We start from the raw sequence: 20,019 nt of genomic DNA on the forward strand, positions 1-20,019 counted from the left end.
GTTCTCGACACATGTTGAACGGGTACTAATTGTGCTGACCATTAATGACTAGTTAAAACATTAAACATGGGGAATGATTTTATCCCCTGCTAGATTAGACTGCTTGGATAATGATAAAAAGAAAAACTTTCATAGTATGGTACTTCTTTTGGTTTGAATGTAGGAATGCTGGGTTGTTTTTCAACTTCTATGTTCTTTAATGTCATATTAATGGGTGTAATCATTTCAAGTTTAAGTTGTTAGAGAGTGTATTTTTATGTACTTAATTATATTATCAAGAAAGTATTTTTCTTAGTGTTATTTTCTTTCCCTCAAAAAGAATGGTGAGGATGAATTAGGGTCAATTCCGTTTTGGTGTGCCTTCAGAAAATGATTTCTTGCTCGTTATAACATGAAAAGTTACAATTTATTAGGCATGCACAATAAAAGAGTGCATAGGACAATTGTCGTCATACCATTTCAATTTCCTCACAGGTCAAATATTATAATCTTTCAAAAGATTATTGACTGCTGAATACCGATCAGAACTGGTAAAACTAGTTGAATCTCATACTTTGAAGGGGGTAAAAAAAAGGTTGAACCCCGTTTCGAATGTCAAAACTCTGATTCAGAAACAAGAGCAGTTCAAACAACAATTACTACGCCTCAGTTACAAATTATGTTACTTGGACTCTCCAAAAATGTTCGTCGCATCCTGTGACCCGTGTCAGATCCTTAAAAAATGCACTAATTTTGGAGTATCCGACACGCACCTGTCAATATTTTTGAAGAAATAGAGCAACATAGATTACAAACAAGTTGGATCGGTTACATGAATCTTCATTTACCAATTCAGAAATGTTGCAAAAACACACAATAAAGATGATTACCTACCACAACTTTATGACTCCAAATAAAAGGGGAAACCAAGAATATTAACACTTGCAGGAGTCACATGAAGTAGGTCAAACTAAAACACACTCTCTTAAGCTGTTCCACATGAGCCCCTCAACAAAGATGCTTGAGAGGAAATGGAGAACATGTCAAATACCTTGCAAACAGTACTCTATATTCTATACATCACCCTATTAGAGTTGTCTCTACAAAAAGTTCTCTGGATGCCTATGATCACCCTTTCGAATAAACTCCACCGTCAAAGTGCAGCAGCATTTATACCTTCCATCCTGCTATCTTAACAGGCAAGAGTTCAGAAAGCTTGTCCAATTCTGTAAAATACAGCTTGCTGTTTGTTGGTTATTCTCCGTTAGGCTGCAGAAAACGTGGTGTAGGTTAAAGATCAAAATAAAATGTAAAATCTGAACATCAAAACTGTAAAAGTTGAGACCTGATACATGATCTGACGAGCGATTTCGAATGTAAGTTGTGATGCTACAGTACACAGTATTGCTTACATTTCGTCTTTGAAATAACATTCAAGAATCTGTTCTTCCTAATCACACACCGCTACACCCGGAAACGTGACAGAAGAAATTATCCTTTTAATTATATCTGGTTTATGTCCCCTTGAGTCACTTGCCACCACAGCCAACTGTTATGTCCCCTTGAGTCACTTGCCACTTGGTATATCAGCTATTTCAATAGTATATCTACTTCAATAGTATATCTGAGCCCTGTTATGTACATGTAGTATATCTGATCCTTCCATATCGCTCCTCTGCAGGCAAAAGCTACTCCCTTGCCACAGCCAACTGTTGGCACCTAGTTTCCTAATGCATGATGAAATCTCCACCATAAGGGGGTGGGGCTGAATCTAATACGTAGAAAAGGATCTAGAAATTTGAAATAATTGAACAACCTCATTTTGGGAGTGACAACAACAACATATAATCCCACAAGTGGGGTCTGGGGAGGTAGTGTGTACGCAGACCTTACCTCTATCTTGGGAAAGTAGAGAGGCATTTTGGGAGTGAGGAAGCAGTAGATATATAAGAAATGCTAAAAGGATCAAAGAATTTAAGGACTGAAGAAATACTGTAACATTTTTTTTTTTTTTTTTTTTTTTACAGGAACTTCCATGACAGAGTAATGTTTACCAGTGAGTAACACAGTGTGTAAATAAGTCTGTATAGCTATGTATATAGTATTGCAAGGTATATTGAATAATAACAGCATGGTTTGAATTACCTGCACTGATATATAAGTAGATATCATGTAAATTTTTCAAGGTTTTTCGAGTAGTACTTAGATTCCTTTACCACAAATAAGAAGTACCTGAGGCATGTTTCCAACTTCTTTCGAAATGATTCTTAAATGCATTCATTGAATTCCTGGTGGTCAATTCTCTAGAACATCATATGGATCATAAAATTGAAAGGAGAGAAGTCATCAGTGAGGTTTTTGATACATCCAGAAGACTTTTGAGATGACTAAAAGCTTAAAAAAGAGGCATTACCCAGACAGTGCAGTCAGGTAGGTATCCAACTTTGCCATGGCATCAACAAGTAACATTTATTAATAACATATTCCAGATATTCAGTCAGCTGGACCTTCTTCATTAAAAATAAATTGAAGGTCTTCGTTGTCCCTATACACTTGCACCAGGCAAGCTGCTTTATATACAAACAACCCAACCATGGCAGGAACCAGCTGTTAAGATCCAAAACATATGTCACATTAACCGATGAACAGCCACAGTCGGAGGAATCAAACAGAGGATAGCATAAATAAGTCAAGATTCTAAGGGGTTGTTTGGCTGCTGGTTAGGCAGTGAATTATTCATGTATTAAAACCAGCATAACTAGTACCATGTCGGGTATTAGTTGCTATGTATAAAATTCAGCACACCAAGTACGTGTTTGGTTACCAGATTAAAACAGCACACTGTTTCAAGAACGTTTGGTTACATTTAAGAAAGATTACAACTTCTGGTTCAAAAATAAGTCTTGAATATTTGTGCTAAATCACATAAAGTGAATTTGTTTCCAAATTAGAAAAGAGGTCATTCATTTTGGCACGGACTAAAAAAGAAATAGGTTCACATAAATTGAAACAGAGGGAGTATAAGTTATGAGTCTATATATGTATTATTCTATGCAGGGTAGAAGATGGAATCTAATAACACCCTATTCAGTACTATTCTTATACACCCTACCAAACGACCCCGAATAACTACACCCTGCATTACTAATACGTGCATAACTCTAACCAGCAACCAAACGACCCCTAAAGGTTTAAATAAGTGTTAATTGTAGTAAATGTACACAGCATCACCTGGAAATCAAATAGGTCATGGGCAAAATGCTGACACAACTCCCACAGTCCATATATTGCAGCAGGAAACACAAGCCTGGGAGATGAAAGAGCGATGCTGCTGCCTTTAACAGATCTCTCAAAAAAATCTTCCAGATCTTGGCTTCTTATTCCGATTCTGAGGGGAAGAAATATCAGATCACCCAGTCAATCAAGTTCACCATTCTTATGTGGAGAATAACCAAAACATAAACATAATTATGACATTACTTCTTCAGTTTCTTTTTCTTGAAAATTTCAGGAACTGTCTCTTGTGAGAGGTTGTCTGCATGTTGGCAAAGCAGCTGATAGTACAGGCAACTGCATAAGAAATTACAGACAACATTACCCAGAGAAATAACCAAATTGAAGATGATGCAACCTCTGTAACCGAAACATTCCCTAACCAAAAGAGAACAGTTCAAATGTAAAGATTCTGCCATAACCAAGTACTTCTATGGTCTGGATGATGTAAAAGCATATTTCTAAATGTTCTAAGCTATCCATTTTTAACTGCCTAAATGTGACAAACTGGGTTGTTTACAATTACTAGAATGATCTGTAAATAGGATAAATGGAGTTAAAAATAGTTCTAAATCAAACCTGAAAACAACTCCCGTTGCATAGCTCAGAGCAGCCTACGGATTGAAAAGTAAATCTGTCAGTCAGTCCGGACTCCGTGGATCCTTCAAAATACACTACTTTTAGGACCAGACCCGATGACATTTTAGGAGAGTCCGAGTAACATAGGTCCACCGTGGATGCAAAATTATTTTAACCAGAAACCTCTTTCATAAAGTAGAACAAGATAAATAACCCAGTGAAAAAGGAATAACAAAACAAAACCAGTTTTGTCTAGTCAAGAAAGCAGTGAAATGGAAGGAACTTTCCATCGCAGTCAATCAATCACTAATCGTCATTTACACGCATGTGCTTTCACTGCCTACCTAGCTCAATTGAAGATTTAGATAAATATAGCACAACTAACTGACTAAGTATAGCCACCAATTGTTCTTAGGAAAAACTATATGGCTTCTATCGTGGCATGTCTCATGACCTTATAACCTGTAAAAAAAATCTACCAAATACCTGGACTGATAAAACTACCAAACAATATCCACTGCAAGCAGTCCCAATGCCCACCGTTAAGAATAGTAGCTCCCTCTTAAGCTGCAAGAGAAACAAAAAAATGATCTAAACCTTGTACATTTAGAGAAAAACATAGTTTAATTCATTTGCAAGAGATCTGTGCTGCGCACTTCAACAAATACGTTTGTCTTTTAAACGGATACAACTTCATTTTACCATGTTTTCATAGTGAGAGAATAGCATTTGAAATCTTTTCCTTATCAATTTTACTTACTCTTAGGGGCAGCAAAATAACTTTTCCAGCATTAAGAACTAGCATCTCATAGTAATTTCTTAAAGGGTGTGCATTAAAAGAGACACTTATTAAAAAAAAAAAAAATTACGACATCTGAAGAAGTCCAGCCAGAGAGCACATGCAAACAACAGCCCTTAACTACCCATTTACTCTTAAAAGTTGTTAAATATCTTATAAATCATTGAACAGCTCACACTAAGGATGCGTAAAGCAGGTATCCATAGGAACATTAAGATAATATCCTCTTTTCTCCAATAACCATAAAAAGATTTTTGAAAGTAGGAGAGATGACAAATACAGAAGAAAAATTACAGAGTGATAACAATATAGTCCATCTAAGACATCAGAAATTGGAAAAGGCAGTATCAAGAAACCCCCTTTCCTTTGGACAAACTTTCCCCAAAAGCAAATAAAACAACATGGATCACAATAAGGTCATAAAGATGATGACCAGCAAGAAATGGTATGAGTAGAGTCTCCACTTTCTAAACCAACGATACTTAAATTCCAATGCTATGCAATTATAAACATTTATAAACATAAAGAGCAAGAATGTAGATGCTTGACTGGGACGTACAGCTTCATATCTGAGAAAGTTTAGCCTTTTCCTTCTTTCCCCGTCATCTTGTATTTCCTGTGCATATCATTAGAAGCATCAATAGCAAAAATCTAACTACTCACATCTAAAAACTCCATTAAAATGGGCAAAAAAAACAAAAAACGTGTTAATGAGCACCTTAAGAGTCCTCTTTTTATTAACTGGCGCTGTGGCATCACCTGAAAGCCACTCTTTGGTACTTTTCAATTTCAAAAAACCGCCTTCATTATCCTCCCCTGGTACCTAAATTTGCATCCTTTTTGGTTCAAAATTCAAATGTGAAGCAAACAAACACCAAAAACCCAGAAAAAAAAAAAGGTAACCGAGAAAATACCTCCTCTGATTGGGTAGTCTCATTAATATCACTTCCAGCCTCTGCAGAATCAAAACCGTCCACATTCCTCAGCCAAATTCTATCAGAAATTCTCGAGATAATATCCCCATTTAACTCTCTTTCCCTCAAGAAATCTTGGAAAACAACGTCTTCCACCGCAGCTTCACTCACTGGGCAAGAACGAAAAGAAACGCAAATTACTCAAATGGATAGTTAAAAATTTCAGAATGCTTTCAGGAAGCGTTATTCTTGAGCTTTTGCTGCTACCGGGTTACTGGGGCCATAAGAAGAAAAAACGCAGATTGCTCAAACAGGTTGTTGTAAATTTCACAATTCCTTCAGAAAGCATTATTCTTGAGGTTCCAGCTACTGGGTTAATGGGGCAAGAAAGAAGAAAACAAGCAAATTACTCAAATGGGTAGTTATAAAATTCACAATTATTTCAAAAAAGTGTTATTGTTGAGTTTGAAGTTACTGGGTCAATGGGGCAAGAAGAAAAAAAAAAAAAAAAAAAAAAACACAAATTACTAAAATGGGTAGTAATGAAATCCACAATACTTTAAGAAAGCTGTAACTATTGAGTAAACGCAAACTACTCAAATGGGTATTTAAATCACAATGCTTTTAGAAGAAAAAATGCATATTACTCAAATGGGTAGTTATAAAATTCACAATTCTTCCACAAAAAGCGTTGTTCTTGAATTTTTGCAACAAAAAAAAAAAACACACACACACACAAAAATTACTAAAATGGGTAGTTAAGAATTTCGCAATGCTTTCATAAAGTGTTATTCTTGAGTTTCCAACTTCCAGGTCACTGAGGCAAGAAGAAGAAGAAGTAAAAAAAAAAAACGAAAATTACTCAAATGGGTAGTTATAAAATTCACATTTTTCTTTCAAAAAAAGTGTAAATGTTGAGTTAGAAGTTACCGGGTCGAGAGGTTTTGAGGACAGAGACCACCGTCGTGATTCTTGGCCGGGCACGGCGGCGACGCGGCGGCGGTGGAGGAGAGAAATCAAAGGAGGTTATTATTAAAGGATATAGAAGCTGAGAGTGATTTGAAAAACACAATGGTAACATTTTACTAGTTCCTATGTGTGATAAGGAATTCATATGATTTGGAGTTTGGCAATTATTTTATCCTCTCCAATTTTTTTTGCTTTGATAGATTTTTATGGGATATACTCAAAAGACACCAATTTTTTTTTGTTTGATAGATGCCAATTTGCATATTGAAGAAGGAAAATAACTTCTTTTCTATTTTTTATTTGGATATTTTCAAATACAATCTAACCCCCCGTAACATTGTAGTCTAAATTTACACCTATATAATAATATTGATATTTAAATAATATTTTATTATTATAGATTAAAAAAATGTATAAAATCTAACTTTTATTTTTAATTATCAAATTTTAAACTTAATCACACTTTGTATGCTTTGAAAAAAATCATTTAATGATAAAAATATACATATATTCATATGATTTTTTTGTTATAAATAGTGTACTAAATAATCAAATATTTGGTCAAAATCTCGATACTTATTATTCGTAATCATAAATATTTTATTTTTATAAAGATGATTAATTATTATATTATAAATAAAAATAGCTATTATATTAAAAATAACAGAAAAGTCTCATCGAAATTATAAAAAAATTAACATGTTATATGTGAAACTATATAAATAAGAAATATAATATAAAAAATCGATTCCAAAAAAAACTTACCTCCAAATAGAATTCCCACTGTTATTACATGCGTTTCTTTTCACTATTCATGTATCAAAGCTAACTTGAAAATATTTATGTCACGTAGCCTAATAATATGGGAAGGAAAACAGTATACATGATGTTTCAATCTACATAAATGCGAGCTAAATTGGGGGTTTATACACAAAATATAAGCTAACGTGGCGTAAACATTTTCATAAATTAGACATAGAATGTAATTTTCCTCTCTTTTTTTTTGGGGGGGGGGGGGGGGTGTTTGGGAAGGGGGGGGGGGAGTAAAACGATGTCTTTTTATAAGATGCCAGAAAAATAATAAAATGTGAAAAATACTTTTCATCAAATTCAATAAAACACAACCTAAAAATTGCATTAAACACCAAAATTAACAGAATTACACCTTAAAAGACTATGATGGTCTCTAGAATATAAACAAAAAATAGCAGAAATAACGTCAAATATAACAAGTAAAGTTTGTTCAATAATTAACAATGACTATAATAACAACAATAATATAACCAATGTAATTCCAGGATTCGAGAAGGGCACAATGTATGTAAACCTTACCTGTACGTTGTAGACTGTAGAGATAGAGATGTTGTTTACTAAAGACACAGTAATTATCAGAGACTAAGAAAGTGTTTGAATTGACTTTTTAAAAATAGATTATAAGGTAAAAAGCCAAAAATTATAAGTTTGAAATACCCAACTTTCGACTTTTGCTTATTTTTATACTTTTTTAATCTAATAAAAGCATTTTTTATTCTTTTCAAACACCCCAAAAACAAAAAAAATAGCTTAAAAGCTAAATAAGCACTTAAAATAAGCCAATCTAAACACCTTCTAAAATTCATTTTTGACAAATTTTAAAAAGTTAAAATTAATCATGAATATATTTACCACTACCTTAAATATTGCTTACCAAAAAAAAAAAATAAAAAAAAATACTGCCTTAAATACTAAAAGCAGGGTTTTAGTCTAAAACCCTAATCCACAGCAGAGCCACCAATTCACCATGGCTGTATTGAGCTCAAAGCAAGTGTTGAAAGACAACAAAACAACTGACCCAAGTTCCATTACATCTCTTACCCTCACTCACAAAGCTCTTTCTGATGTACATTCACAATCTCTTTTTTTTAAAGCTCTAATTTTTGTATTATCTCATATTGCATTTTCAAGATTTCATCTTTCTTTGCAGGTCTCTTGTTTGAGTGAGTTTGAAAATTTGCAAAGGCTTGATCTTGGGTTTAACAATTTAACTTCACTTGAGGTAAATAAAATAAATTAAAAAGATATCTTCCTTTATTTGGGTTGCTTAAGGCCTTGTTTGGACATGATGTTTGTTCCCTTTTTTTTTTTTTTTGAAACAGTGTTTAGTTATACAATTATACTGATTTTTTGTAAATATTGTTGAATTTGAGTTTCAAGTTTGATCTTGAGTTTAACAATTTAGCTTCACTTGAGGTAAATAAAATAAAAATTCTCCCTTTATTTTGGGTTGCTTAAGGCCTTGTTTGGACATGATGTTTGTTTCCTTTTTTTTTTCAAAAAAGATTTTCAAAACAGCGTTTAGTTATACAATTATACTGATTTTTTTTTAAAATATTGTTGAATTTGAGTTTCTAGTTTGATCTTTGGTTTAACAATTTAGCTTCACTTGAGGTAAATAAAATAAAAATTCTCCTTTATTTGGGTTGCTTAAGGCCGTGTTTGCACATGATGTTTGTTCCCTTTTTTCAAAAAAGATTTTCAAAACAGCGTTTAGTTATACAATTATACTGATTTTTTTTGCAAATATTGTTGAATTTGAGTTTCAAGTTTGATCTTGGGTTTAACAATTTAGCTTCACTCGAGATAAATTAAAAAAAAAATCTCCCTTTATTTGGGTTGCTTAGGGCCTTGTCTGGACATGGATATTTGCCCCTTTTTTCAAAAAAGATTTTCAAAGTGCATTTAGTTATACCATTAGACTTAGCCTTTTGGCCATAGATTTTGTGAAACTTGAAAAATAAAAAATAAAAGAGTTTGATGTTGTTTTGAAAAATAATTTTTGGAATTTGAAGTTGTGTTTGGACGTACATTTTACTTAGAAAAAAATTGAAGTTTTGTGAGTGGAAGAAAAATTTCACCCAAAAACTGGTTTGATTTTTCTTCAATTTTTTTTTTCAAAAACTGATCAATTTCCATGAACAAACAATGTTTTCATTTTCTGTTTAATTTAAAAAAGCTTCCAAAATCCATGGCCAACCAAGAGCTTAATTTTTGAAAAATTTCTTGAAAATGAGATTCTAGAAGTTTGAAAAAGTGGATTTGACCAGTTTTTCAAGTGATTATCCAATCTCAACTTTCAAGAATATATATATATATATATTTTGCAAATACTACTTTTTTCAAGTATCTCATATTTTATGTCCAAATGGCTACTTAGATTCAAGGATTGAATTTTTCAGCGAGAGATCTGATTTTTATTTGGATTTTAGGGATTGAAGTTATGTTTGAATTTGAAGTGGCTATCTGTTGTGCAAAATAAACTTCAGAGCTTGAAAGGGATTGAAGGGCTTAGTAAACTCACTGTGAGTTGTGCATTTAATTCATGTTTTGCTATCATTTTATCCTTCTAGTTATGCACATAATTTGTTTAACTAATTTTGTGCTTTTGAACACTTCTTCAAATTGGAGTTTCTAGCTCGCCATCATTATAGTTTTGAGTGTGTCAATTCTTGAGTGTCTTAATTCCATTTTTCAATCTTTTATATACAAGTTACATGCCATCTATTTCCAGCACTTCTATTTTCTTTTGATTTTCTGTGTGTTTAGGGGATGAGAGTAGCATTTTTCTCTCCATTTTGCTTATAACATCATTTTCCACATTTATACTTATCAAAAGACGCTTTCTCGGTTTTAGCTCTTCTTGGCATTTGGAAATTGATTGGTTGATTAATGAAACATATCGAAGTGAAGATTGGCGGGCATGGAGCAACTATGGTTATTCTATGCTTGAGGGGGAGATAAAAAATTCAGTCAAGAGTGCTGATATCCATCTATATTTTTGGGACCTACTACCTAGGACTTGTATGTTCATTATATATTTCTTTGTTTTATAGATAAATGAGCAAACAAGATTTTACATTCTCCTTACATTGAAATAGTCCAATGAACGGTAAGAGTACAAAATCGGTATTTAGACTTCAGAATGGATCTTTATAGAAGAGAACTAGTAAAATCTGGAAACACAAACAAAGCGCAATTTAAACATAATGTACAGTATATCAATGACACAAGCACAAAATGGAAAATAAGAACTCAACTCCCAGCAATCAGCCTGTTCATCATAATCAGAGGTACAATCATAAAATCATGAGCTTCAACATGATAAAGATATAGTAAGAAATGAGCCTCAATTGCTTCTTGCGATTTTTAGGAAGAAACAGAGGACTGAAGCTTAACCAGAGCAGCGCCTGAACCTCAAACAGCGGCCTCGAGTTCTCCCTGGAATCTTTTGTACTCCCTCTGTTTCAATTTATGTGAATCTATTTCCTTATTAGTCCGTGCCAAAAAGAATGAACTCTTTCTATATTTGGAAACACTTTACCTTTATGCAATGATTTATAGCCACACAAAATATATGTGACTCATTTAGGACCACAAGTTTAAAAGTCTTCTCTTCTTTTTTAAACTCCGTGCCCAGTCAAATGGGTTCACATAAATTGAAGCGGAGGGAGTATTTTTTTTTTTTAATGGAACTGACAGAGAGACAGTGGCCAAGGCTTGTTTTTCTCAGTTTCTAGCTATGGTGATTTAGATAAGGTAAGAGAGATAGAGAGAGGTGGAGTTTAGATGGTTTCTCATGGCTGCAATCATGGAGCCGATTCTCTATCTCCTTCTTTGTGTCTCTTAATGTTAGGTCTAGTTTTTTTAGGTGTTGCGGCTGCTTGTTCTGTGTAGTAGGTCTAGGTTTAGGTCTAAGTTTCTATATTTAGCTTCTTATATTGTGTATGGGTCTAGGATTTTGTGTAGTGTCTAATTTAGCCAACTTTCTCCAATATGCCCTTATTGATTGGAGAAAGTAAATATTTTGGGAAGGAAGAATGGAATATTCTTTTTCGGAATGGAATGTGCTTTTGATATGGATATGGGTGAATTTTGCCATGTGGCAATATGCTATTGGTTCCTTTTTTTTTTTTTTATGAAAGTAAATATACTACTACTACTAAATTAAAATAGCAAGATAAAAATGTTAATTACTCAATATTTATTTATAAAAACTTTAACTTAGAAATCAAAGTAAAAATAGGTAAAACTTATTATATTTTGAAAATTTCTTTCTTTTGTAAATAAAAACGAAAGTAATATGTAAAAGAAAAAAATGAGAATATTTTTGCTGTTTTCAATCTTATCAAATAAAAATCTATTGAAAAAGGACATTAAAGGCAAAATACAAGATTAGACCTAAAAGAGATATTTAACGCTAAAAAATGATATAAAACTTAAATTCGGTTAAAAATTAGGTGTTCACAACTGCCTCTTCTTTGCTTGGAAACACGAAGTATTTTCAGGCAAAGAAAGTGAACAACGTGACTAATTTTTGACCGAACGTAAGAAAAAAGGTGCGATCGAGCCCCGGTTTTGGTCAGCCTACATATTCCGGCTTATAAGAGAATCAGGTCACATGTCGTTCATGTGGATGGAGTGATGAGTTAGAGGTCGAGTGAGGTCCCGTCGAGGCTCTGGTCTGCGACTCCTATTTTTACATAAAATAGCACATCAAAAGAGAAGGGGAAATAGAAGATCCTATTTGTTCTACGTGTCTTGAATCTTCCTTAAGATATTCACATGAGTCTTGATCTCCGGATATCACCTTGCTTTTTCTGGTGAGTCCTTGATCTTGAAGTTTGATCTTGAGACTTGAGACTTGAACTTAGAACTTATTGAGTCTTTGACGCTCTTCCAAATGACAGTTTGTAGAATATTCTTGGATACTTGTTTCCTGATCAGTAGCTGGAAAGGAGTAGATCTTAGGACGTTGGGCCGCTACATGCATATGAAAATCCGACTCTGGTTGTCATTGAGATTAAACATTTTGGCTAGAGATGGAACTCTGTTCTTAGGTATTAAATTCATGTTTTGCTGGGGAAACTTGCAAGCTTTCACAAATAAACGAAACAAATGAACTTTTTTGCCCGAGTCTGTACTGGAAATTTTTTGTGAGTTATTAGCACAATTGTGAACTAACAAATATGCAAATAGGAATGGAAAATGAAGGTATGGTTTATGTTCCCCAAGACCTAAATTACCACTACGGTGTGTTCCTTAGGAATGAAAAACGGAGATAGGATTTGTGTTCCCTAAGACTTAAAAATGCAACTAGGGTGTGTTTTCTAGGATGCCAGCTAGGGTGTTTGTTCCCTAAGGTCAAATGCAACTAGGGTGTTTGTTCCTTGTGTTAGAAATAGATAGGATTTTTGTTCCCTACAATGCAAAAGAAAGGAACCAATAGCAAATCACACATGGCAAAATTCATCCATTTCCATATTAAAAGACCATTCCATTTGGGAAAGGAATATTCTATTCTTCCTTCCCAAGATATTTACTCTCATCCAATCCATAAGGGCATTTTGGGGAGAGTTGGCCAAAAATAAGAGACTGCACAAAACCCTACACCTATACACAATATAAGAAGCTAATAACATGTTTGGCCGAGATCAGCTTATTTTAGAAAGTGCTTTTTTCAAAAGTACTTTTGGTGAAAAGCCCTCTTTGGCTAATCAATTCGAAAAGCACTTTTAAGCAGCGCTTAGTGTTTGGCCAAGCTTTAAAAAGTGATTCTAAGTGTATTTTCTCAACAATGTTTTTTTTTTTAAAAAAAAAACTTTTGGAGAAAAGCTATTTTGTAAGCTATTGTTGCTCCCAAAATCACTTATTTTCTTCTAAAATCTTGGTCAAACACCTCACCTTTCTAAAATAACCACTTTTTGGAAAATATAAGCATTATTGGCCTCCCAAAAGCTTGGTTAGACCGGCTATAAATATAGAAACTTAGACCTAATTCTAGACCTACTACACAAAGCAAGCAGTCGCAACTAGGGGTGGTCATTCGGTATTAGGTTCGGTATTTTCAAAGTTCGGGTTCGGTAATCGGTAACTGAAAGTGGATACCAAATACTGAAGTTTCAAAGTTTGGTTTGGTTTGGTAAATCAAACTTCGGTTCAGTAAATCACGGTAGGGTATTTGGAATTTACCATTCAAGAGAGAAACTATTAATAACAATTTTGTAGCAATCGGATAATCACATAAATGAAAATGTATTGCAAAATTTTTGCAGGTCACCCTGCAATTGTGTATGCACCATAATCCAAGATGCTCAGAATGCAAGAGTAAACTAAACCCCCTAATATTTGGAAAAAAAGCAGTTACAATGAAAAGATAACAATATTCCTCAACTAACATACCTGCCTGGCAAGTGTCAACTAAATTTGAAGTGGCAATTGAAAGGAGCATAAAAACATAGCTAAAATGTCTTAGTGGTGACTCTGTAAAAATATTAACCCCTATTCAAAATCATCACTTCAAAACCCTTCAATAATAAAATCCATATCCGAAAAAGGGGTGTGACAATCACTTCTTCAAGTTGGAGTTTCTAGCTCGCAGCCATTATCGTTTTGAATGTGCCAATTCTTAAGTGTCTTAGTTCCATTTTTCAATCTTTTGCATACAATTTGTATACCATTTATTTCTAACACTTCTCTTTTCTTTTGATTTTTCTGTGTGTTTAGAGGACAAGAGTAGCATTTTCTCTCCATATACATCATTTTCCACATTTATACTTATCAAGAGACAATTTTTCAGTTTTAGGTCTTCTTGGCATTTGGAAATTGATTGGTTAGTGAAGATTGGCAGGCATGGAGCAACTTTAATTTCACTTGTCGAAATAAGCAAGTATATTTTCTATTCTTGAGGGGGAGAGATGGAAATTTGTGTGACCAGTAATCTAGGACTTGTATATCCTTACCTTTGCTTTCCTTTTTAAATAAATGAGCAAACAGGATTTTACATACTCCTTACATTGTTTTCACTATGGAATAATCTCATTTTTCGCATTCCAATTTCAAATAAGCTAGAGAGGCATAACGATGTTATTCTTCAAGCTAGAAAATGCTTAATTCACTGTATTTAGTACTCCCTCTGTCCCAATTTATGTTGCACAATTTCCTTTTTAGTCTGTCAGTCACCTTTCCATAATTACGAACAACTTAACTTTAAAATTTCCATTTTACCCTTAATGAAATGATTTTTAGGCACACAAATGTCCAAGATTTGTCTTAGATCACGATTTTCCAAAGTCTTTCTTTCTTAAACTTTGTGCTAGATCAAACGGTGCCACATAAATTGAGATGGAGGGAGTAATACATATTAAACGATAGACGGATAAAAAACCAAGCTCCATTCCATTAATCTGATGCTACGATGCTGCAAGAAGGGTAATTACACAGCAAACTCACGATGATTCACCGCCTCAAATTTTCTGAGTTAAGATTAAATCTCATACTGCATGCCTTTGATATATTCTTTTACTCCTCCCCTCCCTGCTGATAACTCCATCTAAAAGTTCCACTTGAATGATTTTGCTCTCAACACACTCCATATCTTTGTCACCCCAACTTATCTATGCCACATTGGTAAATTCTGTAAGCACTCCTCAGCCTCATTCCAGTCCCTATATGGTCCTCTAAAATTTTATCTCCGATATTTTTTCTGGTTATCCCCTCTTAAATAATTGTAAATAAGTTTAAATAATTGGAATATCAAAGAGTGTGGCCCAATGGGCAATGGAGTGGGTTGAGAACCATGAGATCTCAAGTTCAAATCCCATTAGAGGCACAAAAACTAGATGATTATTCCTATATGTTCAAGCCTCGGCGGATAAAGTTACCCGATACTTGTAAATCTTACCTTATCAAACCAAAGTTAGCCGATACTTGTACTGGTGGGAGGTAGCAGTTACCCTGTGGAATTAGTAGAGCTGCGTGCAAGCCAGCTCAAACACCACAGCTGTAAAAAAACATAATTGGTCCACTCCATATCAGCCTTCACTCTGAACACCTGTGGTATCCCTCGGGATTGATACATCATACCACACTTTCGGGTCTCCGACTATTGAATCTCTCCCTTCCCTTCAAGATCCCCTTCCATTAGCTCGCCCCGTTGCGATTGTCTCACAATATTTCTTCATTTCTGTTTCATATTTTGTAGTCTTTACAGCATCAGTTGATGGTTTCTGAATTCATTGGTATATAATGTTTAGATCTAAAAGAGGTAAAAAGGGTTTTGGCTTTTTTAATACATGCTCCCTTGTTATCAGGTACTGAATGCCGGAAAAAACAAGCTTAAATCTATGGACGAGGTCAGTGGTCTTGTGAACTTGCGTGCGCTGATTTTGAACGGTGAGCTTCTGTATATGTAGCACTTTTTTTTTTTTGGTAAAGTGTATATGTACCACTTTTTTCGCCATCAGAACTTAGTATTTGCTGGATAATTGGTTTTCATACTGGTACTGACCTACTTTTTTCTTTGTGTCACAGATAATGACATTGTTCCAATTTGCAAGCTTGATAAAATGAAAGAGTTGAATACATTAGGTATAGGTTCCTACTTCTTTAATTTTATGTTTTCATGATAAATGATTAGTGTGTGATTGAGCATGGTGTAATAGATAGTTTGCTATTCTGCTAATTGTGTGCAGATCAGTGGAACAGATTCCCAGTTCTTGTAATTAAGAATACTCTCTTATTAGGAAATACAGTACATTGTACTATCTGCAATATAAATCCGAATAATCTATTACTGTGACTGATTGTGGCAACATTTTGGGTTTCTGGAGATTAAACTTACAATGATATCGCTAAGATCCACTGAAGAGAACAAGAATATATCATGAGATATGCCTAGGCATTTGGTTTTAAAGTTAAAACTGAGACAGGTTCCAGAGAATAGCGATAGAGATACTGATCTATTATCTAAAACAATTAGATGAAATTGGCTGGCCTCTCAATCATTCGCTTAGGGACCTGGGTTTGGATCTTGAATAGTTGTATATGTTTAGGTCAAAGAAATAATAAAAATGAAAAAGAGTAAGAACCACTATTTATTGTGTTCTTATTTTCCTTGTCATATCCTCTTTACTTATTTCATGATTTGGAGCTGTTAAGGAAATTTTGAAGTTAGGACGCCTATCCTACCTTATACAACCTAACTAATGCCATTTTTCTGATCTTGACCAGTATCAATTTGTTGTTAATTTGACCAACCCTTTTATGGTTTTTTTTACTGAATACTGAAAATTCATGAATGATTGATGCTTGAGAAGACTTGACAGGATCAAGAGACTGTTATTAGCCGCCATTGTCTGAAGTCTTGTTTGCTTCTTGTGGTGTGTAAGCAGTTGTAGTTACTAGCCCTAGTTGCTAATTAGACAGTAAAAAACCTGATATCTTTGGTCTTCTTTGACTGTGATGGTTGGTTGATACTAGTTGCCTTTTTGTGTCACCACCACATATTGGATCGAGATGAATAATCATTAGCTTTGTGTAGTTTTTGGCCTTTCTGAACTCTTCAGTGTCAAATTAATTTCTGCTTCATTTTTTCCATTAAATCAGTTATGTTGAAAGTGTCTCTCTGCCTTTGGTATCTATTGCAGTTCTTTCGAGAAATCCAATATCTGGAATTGGCCACAGTCTGGCCAAAATCAACTCACTCACAAAAGTAAGCACTTCTTTATTTCCTGTTTATTTTCTGCTCATGATAATTCATTATGGTGTTTACTGTTTACCATGTCCTAACTCTGTATGTGCACTGGTCTTCTAGTTGTCTCTCTCTAATTGCCAACTGCACGGTATTGACTCTTCACTTAAATCCTGCACCGAGTTAAAGGAGCTACGACTTGCTCATAATGATATTAAGGTAAGTTACCATAGCTAATGATCGGTTATGCTGGATTTGCAGATGCTTCCTAATTACCCTCAAGCCGTTTATTTTTCTAATTCTACTTCCTCTCCATTGTTTTCCAGACACTTCCTAGTGAGTTGGCTTTTAATATAAAGCTACAAAACTTAGACATCGGGAACAATGTGATCATGAAGCGGTCAGATCTGAAGGTAGCCATTTTTGCAAATTTCATATATCCCCTCAAACTCCTATCTCCTTATTTTGACAGTTATCTTACTTCAAACTTTTCCTTACCGAATATGCGGTTGCGTGGCTTTATGGTAGGTGCTGTCTTCATTAGTTAACTTGAAAAACTTAAACCTACAAGGGAACCCCATTGCTGAAAAGGAAGATTTGGCCAAAAAGGTTAGTGGATACTTTGTCGTTTTCTGGAACTCAAGCTATAATAAGATCATGTGCTGACTAACTTGAGACTATGTTTTACCAGGTCAAGAAACAAATGCCACATTTGCAGATTCTCAATGCTAAACCTATTGAAAAGGCCATGAAAAAGGAAGAGGGTGGTATAGTCGATGATGAAAATGGAAGTGATCACCATGAAGAGAGTACTTTCCTGGAGAATGACATAGTGAAAAAGTCTAAAAAGTCCTCAAAGAATGGTAAAAATGCTGCTGATACAGCAGAAACTGTACTCACTGATCCTGATATACATAAGGAATCAAAGCTCAAAAAGGAAAAGATTAACGAATTTGATAAAGCTTCTGGCCGTAAGAGGAAGGAGGAGTTGGTACAAGCAGAAAAAAGAACCAATTTTGACACAGGAGAGGAACAAAAGCACAAAAAACAGAAGAAGAGCGAAGTCTTGCCGGAGAATGCTTCAAATGTCGAGGATAAGGAAACAGCTAAAAAGTCTAGTAAGAAGGCTAAACAAAATAAAGCAAGTGCAATTGACGATGGAGAAACTCCTTTCTCGGATCTTTTTGTCTCTGATTTATCAGATCCATTGACCAGTAGCCGGAAGGACGGTAATCACAAGACACTCCAAAATGTTGATGCAGCTGCAGGTTTGGCTACATTCCCGAAAAAGAAAAAGCAGAACAAGAATCTTGTAACTGGTGCTGCTGCTCTTCAATTGTCATCAGCAAGTGATGAAATTGGGTTAGGTGGTCCATCAACATGGGGTGACTAGAAAATAATAGCACCTTACAGAGAAAATTAAATAGCACCAAGTTTAGACTGTGAAGTTAGCAACTGTCATTTGTGCCTTGGCCTCCCGCTTGGCCTCCCATTTGGTTTGATTGATCTTCAACAAGATGTTTATATGGTTTACATGAACAAATTGTTTTAATAGAGGCTGTAAATTACGGTGCTGTGACAGCAAGGCATAAAGCCAGATCATTGAGAAGTAAAGGATGTTTGTTCTTGCTCTTGTTCATCTTAGGTGTTTGGAAGGTCAAAAGGATCCGACTTGCTTTTACCGGGAGTATATTCTGGGAAATTTTTGTGCGTGTTGAGCCATGGTAAATGAGCCTAATTTGAGTCTTCTTTTGTGAACATGTCGTGTTTAGATAACTGATGGTCACATTTCCAATGGAACACTACAAATATTCGTCTGCTTAATTTTTCTTGGGGCTGCTAGCTAGTTCAGTTATCGAGACAGTCATAGACTTCGTTATCTTGGATCTCAACTTGTTGCTTATGCATTTACCAATTTTCCCAGTATAATGCAGAAACTGGTTTACATTTCTTTTGAGGTTGTGATTTTATTGTACTAGGCCTATTCCTACATTGGGATATGCATTTTTGACATCTATTTTAGATTAATAGTAATGGAGATCTGTTGATCAATAGGTGGTGTAATGCATTAGAAACCTAAAGACTATCCCTTGTGATAGATGCAATGCCGATGTTTCCTCCTATTTCTCCTCTTCTTCGATTGTCACATTTTTATTAGACCAGCTATTGCGCTTCTCGGTTAATTCCACGGACTATCTGCCATCGCCCACCTACACAAGTATCGGGTAACACTATCCACCAAGGCTTGGATATATGGGAAGATATCACTTGGGGGTTTTTGCCTGGGCTGAGATTTGGACTTGAGACCTTATTATTGACTTTGGGGTATTAGCTTGCAGACATCAAGTAGTTCAAGTAAACTGCTATTTAGATAAACCATATTGACCGCCTGCACTGTCTAGTTTTAGCTGAAAGTCTACATTTTTAGCTCTCCAGAAATAGCAAATACAGGTTCAAGTAAGAAGGCTATTCCGTGAGTTCAGGCGGATGCAAATAACTGATTGTTGGTGTCCAAGGTCAGACTATCCACATTGGTATTGGAGTAGCAAGAAGATCCTAGGAGTGCATTTTAAACTGCTATTATGTTCCTCTGTATCCTCCCTTATTAGTAGGCGCATTATCGAAGTATAATTTCTTGTGCTCTGATTTCTGCTATTATCTGTTATTTCCTGTACTTTGATTATCCTATTTTATACGTGTCGCTTTCGTTATTTGCATTTTCATATCTTTGAATTTCTTAGCCTTTATCCGACCTCTTTTTACGCTTTTTATTGGTCGAGGGATCTTTCTGAAAAACACCGTCCTATCTTGGTAGGAGTAAGACTCTCCCCAGACCACGTTGTGAGATTTCACTGGGTTGTTGTTGTTGTTGTTGTTGTTGTAACCACTGTTGCAATGCGTTGGACAATATCAAAGAGTATCTTCATGAAATGCAATGAATGAACAGTACTACATGATGTGCTGCGGCCCAATTCTCCTCTATGCAATCACTAGTGAAATCC

At 34.7% G+C, this 20,019-nt stretch overlaps 2 protein-coding genes across 2 annotated transcripts; one reads left to right on the forward strand and one right to left on the reverse strand.

The window, feature by feature from the left end:
* Window positions 1-787: 787 nt before the first annotated feature.
* LOC132065493 (uncharacterized) lies at window positions 788-6,705 on the reverse strand. Its single transcript, XM_059458914.1, has 10 exons — window positions 6,475-6,705; window positions 5,545-5,714; window positions 5,349-5,453; window positions 5,190-5,246; window positions 4,318-4,398; window positions 3,832-3,866; window positions 3,460-3,549; window positions 3,211-3,367; window positions 2,393-2,586; window positions 788-1,248 (listed from the first exon to the last, which is right to left on the reverse strand). Exons 1-9 carry the CDS (start codon window positions 6,656-6,658, stop codon window positions 2,473-2,475), a joined length of 993 nt encoding a protein of 330 aa, XP_059314897.1. The 5' UTR covers window positions 6,659-6,705; the 3' UTR covers window positions 788-1,248; window positions 2,393-2,472.
* A 1,520-nt stretch (window positions 6,706-8,225) lies between these two features.
* LOC132065496 (protein phosphatase 1 regulatory subunit SDS22) lies at window positions 8,226-19,069 on the forward strand. Its single transcript, XM_059458915.1, has 10 exons — window positions 8,226-8,392; window positions 8,477-8,548; window positions 9,759-9,851; window positions 15,639-15,720; window positions 15,859-15,915; window positions 16,974-17,038; window positions 17,141-17,236; window positions 17,344-17,430; window positions 17,546-17,626; window positions 17,709-19,069. Exons 1-10 carry the CDS (start codon window positions 8,294-8,296, stop codon window positions 18,408-18,410), a joined length of 1,434 nt encoding a protein of 477 aa, XP_059314898.1. The 5' UTR covers window positions 8,226-8,293; the 3' UTR covers window positions 18,411-19,069.
* Window positions 19,070-20,019: the final 950 nt, after the last annotated feature.

This window comes from Lycium ferocissimum, chromosome 7, assembly GCF_029784015.1.
Source record: "Lycium ferocissimum isolate CSIRO_LF1 chromosome 7, AGI_CSIRO_Lferr_CH_V1, whole genome shotgun sequence".
Taxonomy (NCBI): Eukaryota; Viridiplantae; Streptophyta; class Magnoliopsida; order Solanales; family Solanaceae; genus Lycium; species Lycium ferocissimum.